The 18,581-nt window shown below is 32.9% G+C and overlaps 3 protein-coding genes across 6 annotated transcripts in view; 2 read left to right on the top strand and 1 right to left on the bottom strand.

Moving 5' to 3' along the window:
* The first annotated feature begins 34 nt into the window (after nt 1-34).
* Nucleotides 35-3,448, top strand: LOC123686526 (RUN domain-containing protein 1-like). 3 transcript variants are annotated; one of them, XM_045626732.1, is made up of 8 exons: nt 35-473; nt 719-806; nt 865-1,206; nt 1,267-1,598; nt 1,658-2,164; nt 2,216-2,310; nt 2,423-2,513; nt 3,188-3,448. In XM_045626732.1, exons 1-7 carry the CDS (start codon nt 328-330, stop codon nt 2,509-2,511), a joined length of 1,599 nt encoding a protein of 532 aa, XP_045482688.1. In that variant the 5' UTR covers nt 35-327; the 3' UTR covers nt 2,512-2,513; nt 3,188-3,448. The 3 variants fall into 3 exon arrangements, with proteins under 3 accessions (XP_045482688.1, XP_045482689.1, XP_045482687.1); XM_045626733.1 differs by lacking the exon at nt 3,188-3,448 and having other exon boundaries at nt 36-473; nt 2,368-2,513; XM_045626731.1 differs by lacking the exon at nt 2,423-2,513 and having other exon boundaries at nt 37-473.
* Nucleotides 3,449-4,405: 957 nt separating this feature from the next.
* LOC123686190 (protein tipE) lies at nt 4,406-8,474 on the top strand. Its single transcript, XM_045626199.1, has one exon. It carries the CDS (start codon nt 4,499-4,501, stop codon nt 5,303-5,305), a length of 807 nt encoding a protein of 268 aa, XP_045482155.1. The 5' UTR covers nt 4,406-4,498; the 3' UTR covers nt 5,306-8,474.
* Nucleotides 8,475-10,392: 1,918 nt separating this feature from the next.
* Nucleotides 10,393-18,581, bottom strand: part of LOC123686460 (rho GTPase-activating protein 7) — an 89,604-nt gene continuing 81,415 nt past the window's right edge. The window contains exons 7-16 of one of the 2 annotated variants that reach the window (XM_045626612.1): nt 17,802-17,844; nt 17,200-17,271; nt 16,907-17,140; nt 15,695-16,010; nt 15,222-15,430; nt 15,070-15,129; nt 14,554-14,865; nt 14,199-14,494; nt 13,144-13,754; nt 10,393-12,037 (exon numbers count right to left, since the gene is read on the bottom strand). In XM_045626612.1, the coding sequence (XP_045482568.1) occupies nt 11,923-12,037; nt 13,144-13,754; nt 14,199-14,494; nt 14,554-14,865; nt 15,070-15,129; nt 15,222-15,430; nt 15,695-16,010; nt 16,907-17,140; nt 17,200-17,271; nt 17,802-17,844 (2,268 nt within the window). In that variant the 3' untranslated portion in view covers nt 10,393-11,922. The remainder of the gene's footprint in view (nt 12,038-13,143; nt 13,755-14,198; nt 14,495-14,553; nt 14,866-15,069; nt 15,130-15,221; nt 15,431-15,694; nt 16,011-16,906; nt 17,141-17,199; nt 17,272-17,801; nt 17,845-18,581) is intronic. The other variant, XM_045626613.1, reaches the window with a different exon arrangement.

Here is an 18,581-nt window from a genome sequence, read left to right on the forward strand (position 1 = left end):
ATTTTCTTTGATGATTTTTCCTTCCTCTATGGACGCCTCGTAATCAAGAACCATAAAATATCGATAGTGGAAAATCTGTAGGAAAATTTATGTATATATATATTTATTTACTCGAGTTCGTTTTCTGTGATATTTACCCTCTGTCCTATCATTCCTTTTAAGAATTCGTATTTCTTTTCATTTCGTGTTTACATTATTCGAGATTTCTGTAGAAATATGTGAAAAACATAATGAAAAAAATTCAATGCTGTCGTTTAACATGTACTTTGATTTTTAATTTAATTTCCATCCTTCAATATTGAATTATTGGTTCATACAACTATTGACATGGATGGTCAAGAAAGTATGTATTCTTCTGAACCTTCTTTAGAGGACCAACCCACGGGAAAAAGATGGGATCCTCTCGGAGCACCAAATGATCAAGATATTGAATCAAATGCAATGGAGAAATTTGGATACCATTGTTGTGATCAGTAAGTGAACTTATGAGTATAATTGGTGCACTTTTTTGTGATTTGATATCCCGTGCTGATATCTATTTTTGAGTGGAATTTCTCAGAATATTAATTACCTTTTGTACCTTTTTGTCTGTGGCGATATTCGCTATTTTTATTAACATATTCAATTATGTTATATTGCTTCCTAAATATGTGTTTGAGTTATTCTCACCTTATGGAAGTCAATTTCTGTAAGAAATATTGACCACAAATTTTTACAGTTCCAATGCAGAAAAAATACAAAGTCTTGAAGAAGAACAAGAATTACTCAATTCATCCTTGTTTGCATTAACTACTCATTTTGCACAGGTAAGTTCTAGTATATTTTTTCAAATTGTTTGTGTTTAGCCAAGCTCTTTATACATAGGTGCAATTTCGTCTGAAACAAGTTGTGAGTTCTCCACCTGAAGATAGAGAAGAATTGCTCAAATCTTTAGAAGAATTTGCCTTTCGTGGTATTCCAGATGTTGGACTTGTGCAAGAAAGAATGGACGAAGCTAGTCTTGCAGAGGCTGTTCGGCTGAGGCGGACTCAGCAAAGAGAACTGATTGATAGACTGAAGTCTCAACTCAGAGAATTGGAACAATATGCCTTCGAGAATGGGGACTCTGCTGTTCCACAGGATGTGGTACTTGAAAGGCAAAGGGTCATTTTAAATGAGCTTAAAACAAGAATGAACCTTGAGATTGATGAACAGAAATACCTTCAGGCAAGTGTTAATAAAATCTCCATATTCAATTCCCAAATGAATAATAAAAATATATTTCAGATGACACCTGCTGATGTGAAAGAACAAATTAATCTGGCATTAGATCAACTTGTAAGTCCGTTAAGAGTGAAGGAACATCTTGTCGCTCAACTGAAAACACAAGTAGCTGATCTGGAACGTTTCATAAGCTACTTACAAACTGACACTAAGCAAACTAAGTGTTCATGTGGCTGTTCATATCACTCTGTCAAAAAACCATTCAGTAGTGACACTATAGGTCTGATACAACGAACTGCAACTTTGCTTCAAATGTTTGCAGTACTTCAACTGGGCTGTGGGACTCAAAAGTTCAGGAAGAATGATCTGAAGAATACCAAAGTGAATCATTATGGGTTAGGCTATTCATTACTTGGATTATGATTCTAATGTTTAGTGTATGTTTACTTTTCAGGGATCTTCGTGCCAAACTGGAAATGGCAATTTCCCATGTGAGGGAATTGGTTATACAAAGTGAAAAACAGAAGCTTACTCAAGAGGAATACAGTAGTGATTCAGAAACGGGTGGTGTTAAATGCAATGTTCAACTAACAAGAGCTGTACGAAAATATTTAGCTACCAGCATCCGTGATTTAATGCAACATGGTTGCATAGCTTCTAATAATTCCTCGAGTATTGTTCCATTTATAGGGTGCTTTCCAAGAAGGGGATCAACAGATCAGACACAGATTCATGCCTGGGAATTAATCCTAGAGTATTATCATCTAAAAAATGGAGAAAACTTCAACTCGACTCCTGCAAGGAAACTTTCCCAAAGTTTCAATTTAGATATTGCAGGATCTTCTCCCATAAACAGCAAGCAGACAATGCTAAGTGCTATAGGAAGTATAATTTCTACTCATTCCAGATACAAAAGAAGTAATGATTCCCATTTCAAGGCCTTCATTTGTGCCGGGCTGAAGTAAGTTTAGTTTCTTGTCGGAAATTCTATATACAAATCTTGACTTTTCAGTGCCAACAAAATGGTATCCTGGTTGAACCACTTTTTTCAGTGTAAACCACTGATAAGGGCGCATTACCATCCCTGGAGTTATGTGGCTAAAACAGGTGAATATAATAAGTGTTGTCATTATAAAACATAATTTTTTTTGATCCTCATAAAAGAGATCCTAGTTAGTACATGATTGCCAAGATAATTGAATTTTGGTTCAATCGAAAGCTGTACTTCATAAAAGCTTGTCAGCTTCTGTGACTAAAATTACTCGAAGGGGTCCTGCACAATCCTACAAAATGTGGATTATCTCATGAAGGCGAGTTTGAAATTTAGGTTTTTTTTTTAACTGGTTTGGGATACTAACCAATAACTATGTAAATATACAGGGAGTGATCCTACAAACGAAAATGAGCGATTCCTTGGATAATTTTAAGAAAATAAAGTCTTATGAACATAGGGACGCAAACACACTGTTTTTGAGACATAGGGTGTTAGAGTTTGATTTTTTTTCATAGATTAATTATTATTTTTGGTGTTTATTTCTCCAATCTGTAGCAATGATTCATATAGATTTGATAAATTCCTATAATTATCACATAAAAATAGGTCTACAAGAAGCACCCTGTATCTTAAAAACAGAGTTCATAGGACCTTTTTTTATTATCTCTCATTTTCGTTTGTACCTTCATTTTAGGAACACCCTGTAAATAATGGAGCTTTTGGAACAATTTCCCATAGTTTTTTTGTTTATATCTAATATTTGTTTAGTATTTATTTTGACCTTATTTCCTTGAGGTTTTGGTATATATTATGGTTTAGTCTTTCAATAATAATAAACGTTTATATTTTTCTGGCACATCCAGATATTTAGCATTGAAATAGAAAATACTAAACCATAATGTAAAGTTTGCAGTGTTTTTATATTTGGTGCAATATTTCTTTATGCTTTTTAGTAAAGGATTAATTTTAATCAAATTTTTGAACTTTTAGGGTTCAAAGACAGCTTGAGTAGTTTGGATACTCTAACTGGTTACAAGTTTGATCTTCCTGTGGATTTAGCAGTACAACAGTTCCAGAATATCAAAGATGTTTTCACTTGAATTTCCAGTCCATTCCATGTTAATTTTTGTATTTTGTTACTGTGATACAGAACTAGTTACAAATGAGTTGAAATATTTATCAGATAGTTAATTTTTGAATCAAGTCGTCCCTTATTTCTCAATTTGCCAATAAAGAATATTTGTTCTGTGATTGCTTTTTTATTGACAAAAGAAACAATAGGTCGTAAGATTTTTATCAGGCTATAAAAGTCAAAACCCATTCAAAGCATTGCAAATAATCAATTTTGTGGACCAGTGGAGTAAGGCACAATTTTTTATAATTGTCATGAATTGTTATTTTTAAATGCATACCACATAATATAATTGTTTGGTAACTTGCGTTTCAGAAAAGTTAGATATAAACATAAAAGAGATATAATCGCTCAAGGTTTTCCAACTATTGTCTTTAGGGAGAAATTCGAGAAATACAACAAATCCCTTGATACCCAGACAGCGAAATATCGATATTTTTTCTTGTCACGAATATATTGAATGTTTGCACACGCATATAACCAAAATTTATAAAACGGTCAAAGGTAAATGGACCTTGACAAATCCTCAGAGCAAACACCCTGAGCTAATAATGATTACAATGGTCAAGTGTATTGATGCTCGACACTGTACGAAGCACGCATGCGCTGCGATGTGGTTATCGGACACCACGATGAATACTGTGAATGCGTACGAGAGCTTCTAGAGATCTTGTAGGCTTTGATCTTCGAATTTTAGGATATACTTCTTTAAGAAGGGAATTTTTTCGTTCTAAAATATTTTATTAGCATATAGGGATATTTAGGATATTTTGATCTATCACTCGTTTGGTTTCTGCGAAAAATTTAACACGTATTTGGGAGATTATTAAAATTTGAAGTGAAAAAACTACTATCTGCTTGGAATTTAATAATTTTCTCGTTGAATTCGAATGTAAGACGAACTTTATCAAGGGAATACTGTTGATTTATAATTGAAGTTGGTTTGTTCGTGTATTTATCGAATATAATGAAATTGATACCTGATCTCGGGGAATAGGTATCCCTCTTGGGGATAAATATAATTTAGTAGGTCGGCTCGAGGATGATTGGGACTGTCGGCGCATGGCGTCGAGAGCGTCGCTGCAGAAGGCCGGACGCCTGTTCTTTCAGTCGTTGTGTCACAACAATGAACGTCGAACTTGAAAAATCCGGGTGATGTCTTAGTAAAAATGCGGAGCAGCAGCTCGGAACTGCTCCTAGATCAACAAGAGGAGTTACGAAAACGCAAACTAGCCGAACTAACAGCCCAAAAAAAGGTTGTGAAACCAATAGCTGGCAGATCATGTCGTGAGCAGGCTTTGTTCTATTCAACTGCAGTTCTAGCCGTCATTTCACTGTCAGCTGGATCCTCGCTGCTATTCCTTGTGCCTCTGTATGTCGACCCTGCCATTTCAACGCTGGTGTCGAATTTTGTAACAGAACCAGTTACTTGTATTACCACGCGAATGGAAAAACTGACTGGGTTGGCGAATTGTTCATGGAGCTCTTGTAGAGAGGGCTGCACTAGTGATGCCTACCATTGTACTCATATCTATGTAAGTTACAACGAGTCATCTCCAATTACTTCCTCACAGAATCAAACGGACGATGCTGTACTTCTTGTGAATATCAAAGGGTGCGGGTATCCACCTAGTGTTCTTTGTGCTAATTTTACAGAAACATACGGTATTGAAGGTACTGAATTCCCGTGTTATCATTCCAAAATTAATCGTACTGTTGTTCTATCTCACTATGAAAAAGACGAACAGGTTGCTATAATCATTCATTATTTTGCTGTTCCTTTCGTAATCACATTAGCTACTTCGGTTGCATTATGTGTAATGCATTGTGACTGTCGTTGTCATCCTACTACACACCACAAAAGAGGTAGAAGGCCTAGAATCCAAGACCTCAGTGATGGTTCACTTGGGATAGATGTGGATCTTCGACATACAACTAGTTATACTTCTGATATTGCAGCAATAAGGCCTATGTAAGAATTCAGTTCGATCTTCACATCAAACATTGTGCCTGAAGTTTGTCTTCTGAAAAACAATCTGAATATTTTTATTTAATACATCCTAGCAACATAACACCAGGCCGAGTTAACCTCCATACATTCAATAATCATATAAAAAAAATATTGCAAATTACTGCTTTGCTTACAATCAAAAAAATCATTTTAACGACAATGTGTTCGGTGTAAATAGGTGTGTATTTTGAATTGGATATTGTAAATATACTCATTATGAAGTAAAATCAATTATGTTCAAAAAAATATACTACATTCTAGTGATTTTAGTCAAATAAATTAAATAATTTAAGATTCACACAATAGAACCTGATAACTTGCTTCTAAGTGTGATAAGCCGATGGAAGAACATATCAAAAATTTGAATCTATTTTCGCTATTGAAATTGAAATTATTTCCAGAACTGCGTGATATTTAATTGATTTTCATAAGACTGCTTCGAAAGGTGCAATGATGTATGGAATATCACAATATAACGAATCGCTTCTTTGTTTTCAATGTAATTGAATTGAATGCATGATTCGTCATCAATTAAACAAATGTTTATGATTTTGTGCTGTACAACAAAAAAAAAAAAATCAACGGAGAGCCTCATATGATGCAGCAGGAGTTTGATTGAAAAACCGAATTGTTAAAAATTAAATATGAATCAGTCGGATGTAGCTTCTTTTGAACACATTCTTCAACATATATCAGGAGCTTGAATTTTATGTAAAAGCAACTGCCTTATATTTCCACATCTATGCAAACGACAATATAAAAATAAACAGGGACACTATATATATAATATAATGCGAATAAGAAGAATAATTTGGATATTAACGGAATCATCTGATAATTATATGATTCTTTTTAGAAAATGTGATTATTTTGAATACGAGCCAAAATTATAAAAAAACCAATGAATTTTTGAAAATTTTCCTGGAGATATTCAATCAAAACTTGATTCGTCTCGTATATTAACAACTTTTCATTACCTTCAGTGGAAAGTCTTTACTGCAGACAATACTTATGCCTTCAAATAGGAGAGTTTCATCTAAAAATAATAGTTTTGAATGGAATTTTGACTCATTAATTGAAAGATGTATCTCTTGATGCCTTTTAGTGAGGAAACCTGAGTTACCGAAGATTTTGATGTGGGCGCCTGCTAGCCATTGATTATTACATTCTCTTCTCTTAATTCCTTTTTAAATTTTGTTTTTGAGTCTCAGCGGTGTAATATACCTTCTTCTACTCTTCTTCCATAGAGATAGTAAAGAGATCCCTTCTCTTATTTCAATCTTCCAAACTGAATTTTTCATCATTGTTTCTATATTTTTTCAAGAATCAAAATAAGACAACACTGCCTTTTAAAATATTTTAATAATCGGATAGTTAATATCTCATGAAGAAGGTTCAACCACTGATAGTACTCCAAATTAAAAAAAAAGATTGAATTTTATAAAAATTCGAAAAGAAACAGTTCAACTTAAATTTTCGATTTATCTGTTAAGTATTGGTGTTAGACAATTGTTGCTTGTTAATCAAATCCCTAGTATATGTAAATGAAAAATGTTATTTTTTCTATTAGTCGTGTTAGACTGAATTTTCGTTTTCTCAATTTTAGTCGGAAAGGAAAAAGAAGTATAAGGCAGTGTAATAAAAATATTTCAGAGGCGCATACTTAGTTGATGTATGGAAATATACTGCGTGTTATACATTGTGCACTCTAATTGCGAAAATATCAGAGTTCGCAGAGCTTGTATGATGAGAAAACATTTCCTCACTAACATTTAGGAACGGCTATATTTGAGTATTGTGTACGATGTGAATTGTTATTTGTCAATACGACAAAATGTATTCAAGACCAAATTCCAGAAACACCCTTGAGGTATGTGCCCTCGTTATCTAAACACATAATCAATACTTTTGTATAATACAAGTATAGCGTGTAGAATCTGAATTCCGTTGCTTGTTGCAAACGCTCCTGGTTAGGTATACATATTTTGGTACCTATTGCGGAAGTTCATTATATTCGCTAAGGGAAATTAAGTGATCACATTTAATTAATTACCTACGCCATTATTTCTACCTCGAGCAGAATGCTTATTTCAAGCAATAAATAGCTTTTCACGATATTTGGTAGAAAGTCGATAATAGTAGATAGGTATTCGAAAATTAATTCTGGGAAGAAGTCATCAAATATGTAGTTTATTTGCTTCTACTTAAATAGATGTTGATTTCAATTCTATCGAGACGCATCTATTTTGAATTTTTGAGTTGTTTACATTTGTAGGTACTAATTTCATATGAAAGTTGAAATAATTTCTGATAAAAAGAAGAAATTAATACTGAATATGTGATTTTTCGTGGTCTTTATTATTGAAGTTAATCATCAATCATATTTTTCCACGAACATCGAATATTTTATTGAAAAAACGGTTTTTCTTGATATTCAACTCTCTCTGAGTCAATATTTTTTTTTTCAAATTGTCAAGAGTAAACTAAATCATATCATAAAATTAAGAGCTTTATAATAATCCAACGATATCACACCACAAGAATGCAATGATGAACCTATTTCCCTGATACGTCTATATAATCAAAAACGCATGTAGATTTCAGGGTAAATTTCAATACATAACAAAGCAATACTCAATATCATCTTCGAATAAATTAGTTAACTTCATCAACAGTCGGCTTATATTTTTTCTCACTAATTGTAGCTTTTAATAGATAACCAATTGCTAGCTAGATTTCAATTAATTGAATAGGACTTAAGTGAATATGAGGGCAGAATAAGCGCTATGGCAAAAATTTGTTAATAATTCTTGGATTTGGTCTCAACAAGAGAAGTACATAAAATGAAATATGAATTTTGTTGAGAATGTAACTTTTAAAATAACTAGGAGGAAATTGTACATTTTACTTGAAAAAAGTATTTTTATAAAGATGTTATGTAGAGATCTTGTTAGAGGAGTGTAATATAGATATATGTAATATTTTGAGTTTATTGAATAACTGCGTGTATAATATTAGAATTTATATAGTTTCAATTAATTTTATATTGTTTTATATTAAAAGATTTATAATGAAATGTATTTGATCTTATTATGTACGATCTTTTCCTTCTGGGAATTGTCCTCGGAATAAATGAGATTTTTTTCCCTTGAAATATCCATCCTCAGTGATTTCCTAAACACTTCCGATCCCATCGGATCAAGAGAAAGGTTCAACTTTTATAGTAAATTTAAGTAGGTAAGATCATAGTTTATACAATGTGTCCGTAAAGTATGGAACAAATTCATTTTTAGCTAAACAGACCATCTTAAGAAATAATCCTGAAACACGTCGATTTTTCATTTCAATTTACCGTATTTCAAAATAATAATCTAATATATAGGTTGAATTACTTTTGGGTAATGACGTCACCGTCATTTTTTTTATACATGGAACACCCCCATTTCGTCTCAATTTTCCGATTAGTCTAGCTGAGCTGATTCCAAAAATGTATCACATGTTGATTCTAATTGGTACAGGGTGGACAAAAATACAATAGTTTTGTGTGTGCTCATAAAGTAACGCGTAACATTCTTTATTAGTTAAATTAACAAAATTATAAAAAATACTTATTGCCTAGCGCGAATTGGTTTGAATGTAACACCCTGTAGTTTGTTACATTTTTAGATTAATAAAAATGAGCTGTTTCCAAACATGTTTGGTACTTGTGGTCTAGCAGACTGAATATGAAAGAAATTATTTCTTATTTTTATACATTTTTATTAATCTAAAAATGTAACAAACTACAGGATGTTACATTCAAATCAATTGCCGCTAGACAATAAGTATTTTTGATAATATTGTTAATTTAACTAATAAAGATTGTTACGCGTTACTTTATGAGCATACACAAAACTATTGTATTTTTGTCCACCCTATACCAATTGGAATCAACATGTGATACATTTTTGGAATCAGCTCAGCTAGAGTAATCGGAAAATTGAGAACAATTGGAGGTGTTCAATTAAAAAAAAATGACGGTGACGTCATTACTCGAAAGTAATTCACCCTGTATATTAGATCATTATTTTAAAATACGGTAAATTAAAATAAAAAATCGACGTGTTTCAGGATTATTTCTTAAAATGGTGTGTTTAGCTAAAAATTAATATTTTCCATACTTACGGACACAGTGTATATCCTTATACTATGGTAAGATATAGTAACTTAGATAGCTGCTTCTAGGCATCTAAGGCCTGAAGAATATTTCGTGAGATTTTGATCAATAATTCCTAAATATTATGGGGAAAGGGTGAAAAAAACAAAGTTTGTTCTAATTTTTTTAATCCAATTCAGTTAAAAAAAATTGACAAAAACTAAAATGATTATTTTTGGTTTTGTGGAATATCTGTGAATTCATCTCAAGAATAGCACATTTGGAGACAAAAAAATAACGATTGAATGAATTCAGAATATTATTTTCATGGGACTCCATATATTTGATCTAGGCTAAATGGTATACATATTTTTTCAAGAATTGATTCGTAGATCTCTTTGAAAACTTCAATATACTGGTAAAAAAATATTTATGTGATAATTGGAAAGTTTAGACAAAAACAATTAATTCACAATATATGCACATATGCATGAAAAAAAAAACTGGAAATAATAATGAAATAAAAACAAAGCATTTTGTTAAGTCGATTAATTAAGATTATTTAAAATCATATTAAAATTAACTATATTTCAATTGACTAGAGTTCATAATAAAATATCTATTTTATGTCCTACTAAGAGACTTCATTGACTCAACACATTTCAATCAATCAATACTTTCTTCATAATGAAATTTTGACCTTTATAATAATTGGGTTACTGAATGATTGTCAGTGTCAAAAACAACAATGAGTATTTCGACTATCCATTGAATTTTTGTGGTCTGGTATACCAATGGAGAGTAGTAGCAACTTAGATAGCTGCTCCCGAGCAACTAAGGTCTGAATAATATTTCGTGAGATTTTGATCAATTCAATAATTCCTAAATATTATGGGGAAAGGGTGAAAAAAACAAAGTTTGTTCTTATTTTTTTAATCCAATTCAGTTAAAAAAAATTGACAAAAACTAAAATGATTATTTTTGGTTTTGTGGAATATCTGTGAATTCATCTCAAGAATAGCACATTTGGAGACAAAAAATAACGATTGAATAAATTCAGAATATTATTTTCATGGGATTCCATATATTTGATCTATAGGCTAAATGGTATACATATTTTTTCAAGAATTGATTCGTAGATCTCTTTGAAAACTTCAATATACTGGTAAAAAAATATTTATGTGATAATTGGAAAGTTTATACAAAAACAATTAATTCACAATATATGCACATATGCATAAAAAAAAAACTGGAAATAATAATGAAATAAAAACAAAGCATTTTGTTAAGTCGATTAATTAAGATTATTTGAAATCATATTAAAATTAACTATATTTCAATTGACTAGAGTTCATAATAAAATATCTATTTTATGTCCTACTAAGTTAGAGACTTCCATGGGCGCCCGCAGGGGGGGGGGGCCAGGGGGGCCATGGCCCCCCCTGAGATTTTGATTGCCTCATTTTTCAGCACGACAACCCTCAATATTACTTTCTCAATCCAGAGGGCATGGAAAAAAAGGAAGTAATGGATTCTCAACAATTTTCCGGTTTTCGATGACAATCATGGACGCCTTACCGTTTTTCAATAATTTTCATTTTGCCCCCCCTGAGAAAAATTTCTGCGGGCGCCCATGGAGACTTCATTGACTCAACACATTTCAATCAATCAATACTTTCTTCACAATGAAATTTTGACCTTTATAATAATTGGGTTACTGAATGATTGTCAGTGTTAAAAACAACAATGAGTATTTCGACTATCCATTGAATTTTTGTGGTCTGGTATACCAATGGAGAGTAGTAGCAATTTTAAGGACATTTGACGATTTTGCGAATTGCATTTTCTGCAGAATTTTCCATTTTTGGGCGTGATGCTGATATTTTTGGTAATCGTCTGATAGAGCAATGTATTCCGATTATTTAAAACTTTATACAAATTTCGAAAGAAAAGAACTTATAATTACAACAAGAAACAGTTAACAACCCTATATATCATATAAAAATAAAATATTTATTAAAACTGTCGCATCTCTGTATTCTATAAATATATGTATAAATATACGTACAGCTATGATTAAAATTGGTTTTTACATATTGTCAAAAATAATGCTGAAAAATTTCCACTAACAACTGACCCATATGTTGTGACATTTTGATTTGTAAGTACCTGAAATTAATGATTTGAGTTCATATCATGAACTGATCATGACTAGTGTGAGCAGATAAGTTTATGTTCATTCTTTTCGGATAGAACAGAATTATGTACAAGGAAAAATGTTAAATCTTCCACATAGTTTGAAAGAAAGACAAACTGATGATACTAGAATAACAAGAAATTTTACAAAGTTTCAGTATCATCGATTATTCGAGACAGGGAAATATCAAGAATTGTCTAAAAATGATTAGGTACAAATGTTATTCGAACTATTTTTAATCTTTGGCGTCTCAAACTTTGCTTTCAGGACCACATGTTTGATGATAAAAAGAGGTCTGTATATTCGAGATGAAAAAACCAACGATGTGACCGTAGTTTTTGTAATAATACTCTGGTTTCCTCCCCCTGCAATCAAAAAGTCAATTAGTTCCAAGAAAAAAAAACAGAAAAGTATTGACGTGTTCCAATTTGTATTCACGTAATTTTCTCATTGAACCGTTATAACAGAATGCAATTACTCAATTCATTTATTTATTCATAACGAGAACATAAACAGGTAAACTAATACCCAATAAAATGTCCACAAGTAGAGTATGAAGTTTACAGAAGTACATAGTTTGTGAAAAAAGATCAAAATTTTAATGTTCTATTTTACAATTTTTATAACTTATGATTTATTCTCGGAAAAGGATGAAAAGATTCAGTTGAATACAAAAAAAAAACATATGATCAAGTAGAGATACCCCTGAAGCGATTACCCAAACACCTTTTTACATATTCGTGTCTCTGATCAATTACTCCCAACAGATCTTTGAAATCATTAATAAATTAATTGATTGAATTCATTAAATTAATTGAATTGATTGAAATAATTAAATTTACTGAATTATTTGAATTAATTAAATCAATTGAATTATTTAAATTAATTGAAATAATTTAATAATTTAAATTATTCAAATTAATTAAATTATTTGAATTGATTAAATTAATTGAATCAATTCAATTATTTTAATCAATTTAATTTAATTAATTCAACTAATTTGATTAATTTAATCAACTCAAAGGATTCACTTAATTTTAATTATTCAATTAATTTGATTAATTCAATTAATTTCGTTAATTCCATTAATTTGATTGATTTAATTAATTTAATCAATCAATCAAGTTCGTGAATTCAATTAATTCAATTAATCAATTAATTTCATTAATTCAATTAATTTGATTTATTCAATCAATGTGATTTATTTAATTAATTTAATTTTTCAATTAACCTGCAAATTGAACTTCCATGAAATCATTCATTCGAAACCCTATCAACAAAAATTATATAGCAAACTGTAATTATTTTTTAATGCAGAATCACGTCTACTGAATTTGTCACACTTATTCAGTAACACCCTGTATGATAGATTCCGAGATATCGAAATGACCAAAAAATTTTTTCTGTCTCCCAATTATACAGTTCTCACGACATTTCACATAGACGTTCGTTATTCAAATGCAATACTCACATTGTATCTGTTCTGCACATATGGTACAGCCTAGATCTTCCAGATCCGCATGGTTCTATGAAATACCTGGAAGCATGGACTATTCCTCTAATACAATCAGGAATGTGTATGATATCTTCATGTTCCACTGAGGTTTCCACTATCAAACATGAGCCTTTAGGTAGATCAGACTTCCAGTGACGCACCACACAGTATTCCTCAACAGGCAATGATGTCATTCTCTTTCTTCCGTATTGAAAAATCTCTGTGTTTTTGTCCAATTGCACCACAATTTTAGCAGACATCAACTCCAAGTCCCACAAGTGTCTTTCCCTCAATATCCTATGCATTACTTCTGATGGAGGTGCATCAATGTCGGCTACCACCTTCCAAACCCTTACAGACAAACCGTCATCTATTTTCTTGAAATAGGTCTCGACTTTTGAGTTGTTGAGGCTAGGCAATAAAGTCCAACCCCGAGACTTTTCCTTCAACTCCCTCAAATATGCCTGTTGGCATTCTTTCAGGTATTCTTTCCAACCACCCATGGCTTTGCCTAGCTCTTTTAGATTCAGCACTTTCCATTCTTTCATTTCTGCTGGATTGCATTGATTGATGAGACCCTTTGGTATCTAAAATGAAGTTCAAGTGTATCTAACAATGGGATATAGTTTAGAGGAATATTGATTTGAAAACTTGTTGGTGAGACAGCTTGTACCTTGTAGCTTGTTTACAGCTCGTCTCCACTTGGCCAGAGAAAGGATAAACGATTGGAGTAAAAACAAGTATAACTAACAATGGAAAAAGATTGATGTGGTGAAAAGTGGATCTTAAGAAGTTTGCCTAACTTGAGGACCTTTTAGTTTTTCCACGCAGATGCCAGAAAAAAAAACAAGTACTCAAAAGAATTTCCATTTGGATTTAGAGCTTCATCAACTTAATATGAGAAAGCTGAACTAAGTAAAACGAGAAAACGTAGTAACCCCCATTGTCAGTATATTTTGACATATGTATGAAATATCAGGTGGTCAAGATGCTGAAAGATTATATTGAGCATGAACGAAAAAAAAACTTACCGTGAATAGTTTTTCATGGTTTTCTAAGAAGAAAAGTAGACAGTCGTGAGCTGCTTTGTTCTCAGCCAAATCTTTCGCTTGCGGTGTTCCAAGATTTGACTTTGATAATGATGCATAGTGAAAGAGAGACGGTGCAAAACATGTAGCTAAGTTGCTTTCGTTCATTTGGTTTTCCTTGGAATGCTTCGCTATAGATATCAGGAAGGATATTAAAGTTTGAAGTACTTCTATATGTTCATCGGGCATCAAGAAAATAGCACAAAGAACTGCATCGAAACGATGTTCCATAGGAACGTCTGAAATTAATTTAACATTTAAGTAAATCTGGCTGATACGTTGGAGTTGCTACACTTACATTGAAAGATAAGTTTGAAGGTATCCGATAGTTTATTCGTGAGCAGTGCTTCGGGCAGCTCCCTAAAATACTGTTTGACCATGTCTGCGACATCGTAAGACTGCTGATCTTCGAAAGAAAGTATTTCAGTCGATGATTCAACTGTATTTCTTAACGCTTGAATTCTTGATTTAACTCCCGATTTTCTGAAGAGACCAACTTGTTCAACAGCATTTTGCTGCAGCCATTCTAGAGCATTTTCGATATTTCTTGGTAGTGGATGGCCAGTTCTTTGCAAAGTCAGTTGAATTGGTACTCCAAAAACCACTTTATCTGTAAACATTGTTAAGTTGTAGATAGTTAGAGCGATATACCTGGCACATGTGCAGATTTTCGCGTGTACAGCAGAAACACTGAAAAGACGTTGTCCCAAATACAGAATACATAAATATGACATAGGAAGTATGAATATGGTAGTTAGTTATATTGTATGGAGGCGTTAGAGGCATTGATAAACACCATCGAAAAAAGGATTACCTAAAAATTTCTTTACCCTCAAATTAGGAACTATGGGGCCTGTTATTTCAAACGATTTTGCTGAAAATACAATCACATTATCAAATCGCACTTGATCCAGTAGTATTTTCAACCTATCGCGGTATAATTTGAAAATTAAAGTTCAAACTCACCTTTGTAAGCTGGGTTTTTCATTTTTCTGATTAAATTTTTTGGTACCTCCCAATTCCATCCAGTTCTATGTGTTGGACAATATTTTTCAATGTAAGCTGTGAGTTTCAGCATTGCTATCCTCTCCAATTGACCCAGTTGTTGCGAGGAAAATTTACAATAGAATATACTGCTTTCTTCATCTTTCGAAGATAAGGTTTGGCATTCGGTTCTTGAATGAAAAGTTATATTAATATAAGAGCACTGACGAGAGGTTAGCAGTTTTTGCGGACTTGTTTTCATTTGTATTCATGAAATTTTTGGATATTAAGGCATTTTTTGAAAGGATTTTCTACATTTTCTTGTCATGAACTCGACATCTGGCAGAAATGTAGTCATTCTTAGCGAAAAAATTCGCGAATTCGGTCTGTTCTTCGAAAGATATTCTATGGCTCAGAGAATTATCATAAAAAAAAACATTTAATGCAAAACTTACCTATTGTCAGGAAGGGGCTTATGGTGAAACTCTTCTTCTGATCTCTTCCTCCAAATCCTATTGTAAAACTTCGGAGTCAGCTCAGAATCAGAGGCATGATTCAGATTCGAAGCTACAGAAATGCCACTGAGTTGTTCCGAAAGAGAGTCTAATAGTTTTGCCCCATTTTCACTGATGATAACACCTTCCCTTCTTCTACGACATTTTACCGAACCACCTCTTCTAATTCTCTCTCTTCGTGTTTCAGTGTGATCTTCAAAAACGTCATCAGAATCAGACGCTGTTTTAGTTTTAGCCGAATCACTTTGTATGGTTGCTGAAAACCAATATTTGCAGAAGATTAGACTAAGATTTCAGAACTGCGATCATCATTGATGTTTTATTTAAATCTCCCGCTGTATCAGCACTCAGGAGATTGTTTAGGGTGTAGACAAAGTTGGCACCACGTTTTGTGAATAGAAGAAAGAAGCCAAATATCTGGGCCTGATTTTTTGACAAAGCCTATAGCTGACACGATGCAGAAAATTACAAGAAAAAACCTTATAGCGTGCACTTGATAAAATAATCAGACTTGTCAAGGCAGCTCCATGATACCTGAGTTACCAACAGATAAGATAAAAACTATAGAAAAAATAATGAAGAAACAGACAGACAGTATATTGGAACGAATTGAAGAAATGATAATAGAGAACTAAGCAAAATATTGTTAGTCCTTCTTATAGAGACAAAAGAGGCTTTTTTCCAAAATGGAATAATTGATGCAGAAACCAGAAGAAAATCCATATGAAGGAAGTTTACTTTCTTCTGGTAATTCTAGAGAGCTGAAGCTTCCTACAATAAAACTCATCTTCTTTGGCTGCTATCATTACATTGTAATGGGTATTAATGGATCAATTGCTGACGACTAATAAAACTGTTCTACTGTTGCCACTTTCAATAGCAAATATCGATAAAAAAACTTGGACTTATGCTGCAAACTGTCATGCTGAATAATTTCATAATAGTAACAATTGTTACAGAATCAATTCTTATTTAGTGAAGCAACAATTTATTTATACATAACGGTCAAAATAGCGATGACCATCTTAACACGAAAGTTTAAGGTGATTTGATATTATCTGTTCATCTGAGTTCTGGAGTGAAAGCGAGAAAGGTTCGACCACATCAATAAAAAGGTATTTATTCAAAAGAAGGGGCAGATTAAAGACTCACGTTCATTGATGCAAGCCCTTGACCATCTCCTTATATCAGATTGGAACGTCCAGTTTTTACTCAAAGCATAGTTCTCGTCTTCAGACTCATCAGTGTTATGTGCTACTCTCTGTTGGTGGAGATGTACACAGTTGTTCAGTATTTGTAGCCTTCTGAACAACGAATTCAGTATGTCAGGTTCCAACCTGGGATGATCTTGAGCAGCAGTGGAGATGTCCACAGGAAATTGCATATCTGATAAAAAATACAATGGAGCGATTTGATCTCTGACGTCCATATGAAGTCTTTCTTACCTTCGTACATTTGTGCATATTGGGGAAACCCTGTAGCCCTGAGCCATTTGCATGCCTCTGCCGCTTCGATTTCTGAAACAGGAAATTGGTCTCTAAGAATCCGCACAGGTAGACCGGAAGCAAAGCTTACACAGCAGGTTCAAGTGACCGTATTCGGATGTTCTTTCACACTGATTTCATTTCTACTGGAAAAAGACTTCAATTGCAGCACAATTAGAGCTAATAAGGACTTCCATGCATAAGGGTGAACATAGATCCCAATTTTTTTTGCAAATAAAAAAAATGAAAGAAAAACACTACGAAACATGCATGGTTTCTTTCGAAAAAGTATGACAAGGATGGACGATGAATTTTTCGTGGTTTTTCACAGTGCAACTTCTTCACACTTTTCACTAGAGCTGGGAATACCGATGAACACTAATTTATCCGAGGTGTAGTCGAAAATGGTCACTGAACAGCTAACAAACCTGCGATTTTGTGCGTTCGTAGCTGTCTCCATAGCTGTTCTGCTTTGCGTACCGGCCAATTGTCATTAACTTTAACACTGAGGCTGCGAAAGAACTTATATTCTTTTATGCGGATGGACATATTGATGTACTCACCAGCCAGGTGACGATCCGACTGCGAACGAGTCTGCTTGTTCACCTGAAAACACGAGATTACTTATGCATGGCCAACCATGTGAATATCAATTAAACCTAAAGGGCTCATCGATGCCATTTTATATGTGAAACTACCAGGAAGGTAAATAAGGGTGAAGATACATGTTACATGTCTGAAGGTGTAGTTTCATATTTTTTATTGGATTTCATTTCGTCAACATTTACGAATTTTGAGCTGAAAATGGTCTAAAACCATAAGGTCCTCAAATTTGATTCTACCACTTCGTAAACAAGATAACTCTCGAACGAAAAGGACTAGAAACTTTCAGGGTAGAATATTCATTATTAGGGATTCATGGCTTGGCTTGATTTTCAAGCTACTTGGCTTGAGCTTGACTTGATTTCAAGTCAAGTAGTTGTTTTTCAATCTCAAGTCAAGTCAAGTATTCATTTAGCTAGTACTTGATTTTTTAGCAGTTTCATTGTGTAGTGTCACATCAATAAAAAAATGATGAAATGAGAAGGAACCTTCCGAAATAATGACAAATAAAGTTTCTTAATTTTGAGAAACCTCCAACCATTTTCCATCCAGAATCTAAGACACATGAGAGCATCTTTTAGGTTTGTTACCTAACCTATCGCGAGTTTTTGTAACTGTGAGAGCAGCTCTGGAAAATTGTCTTTCAACAGGAGCTGAAGATTCTGGCGTTGATAAAAAATCCTTGGCCATTTTGGCCAAGTTTGGGAAGATATTTCTGAAACTACCAAAATTAACCAATA

Source organism: Harmonia axyridis, chromosome X (assembly GCF_914767665.1).
Source record: "Harmonia axyridis chromosome X, icHarAxyr1.1, whole genome shotgun sequence".
Taxonomy (NCBI): domain Eukaryota; kingdom Metazoa; phylum Arthropoda; class Insecta; order Coleoptera; family Coccinellidae; genus Harmonia; species Harmonia axyridis.

Excerpts from the sequence above, each read along its gene's own strand:
- LOC123686526 (XM_045626731.1), top strand. The coding sequence starts at position 328 with ATGGATGGTCAAGAAAGTATGTATTCTTCTGAACCTTCTTTAGAGGAC. Across the intron at positions 474-718 it reads GGATACCATTGTTGTGATCA|TTCCAATGCAGAAAAAATAC; the intron begins GTAAGTGAACTT and ends AAATTTTTACAG. Across the intron at positions 1,207-1,266 it reads ATGAACAGAAATACCTTCAG|ATGACACCTGCTGATGTGAA; the intron begins GCAAGTGTTAAT and ends AATATATTTCAG.
- LOC123686190 (XM_045626199.1), top strand. The coding sequence starts at position 4,499 with ATGCGGAGCAGCAGCTCGGAACTGCTCCTAGATCAACAAGAGGAGTTA.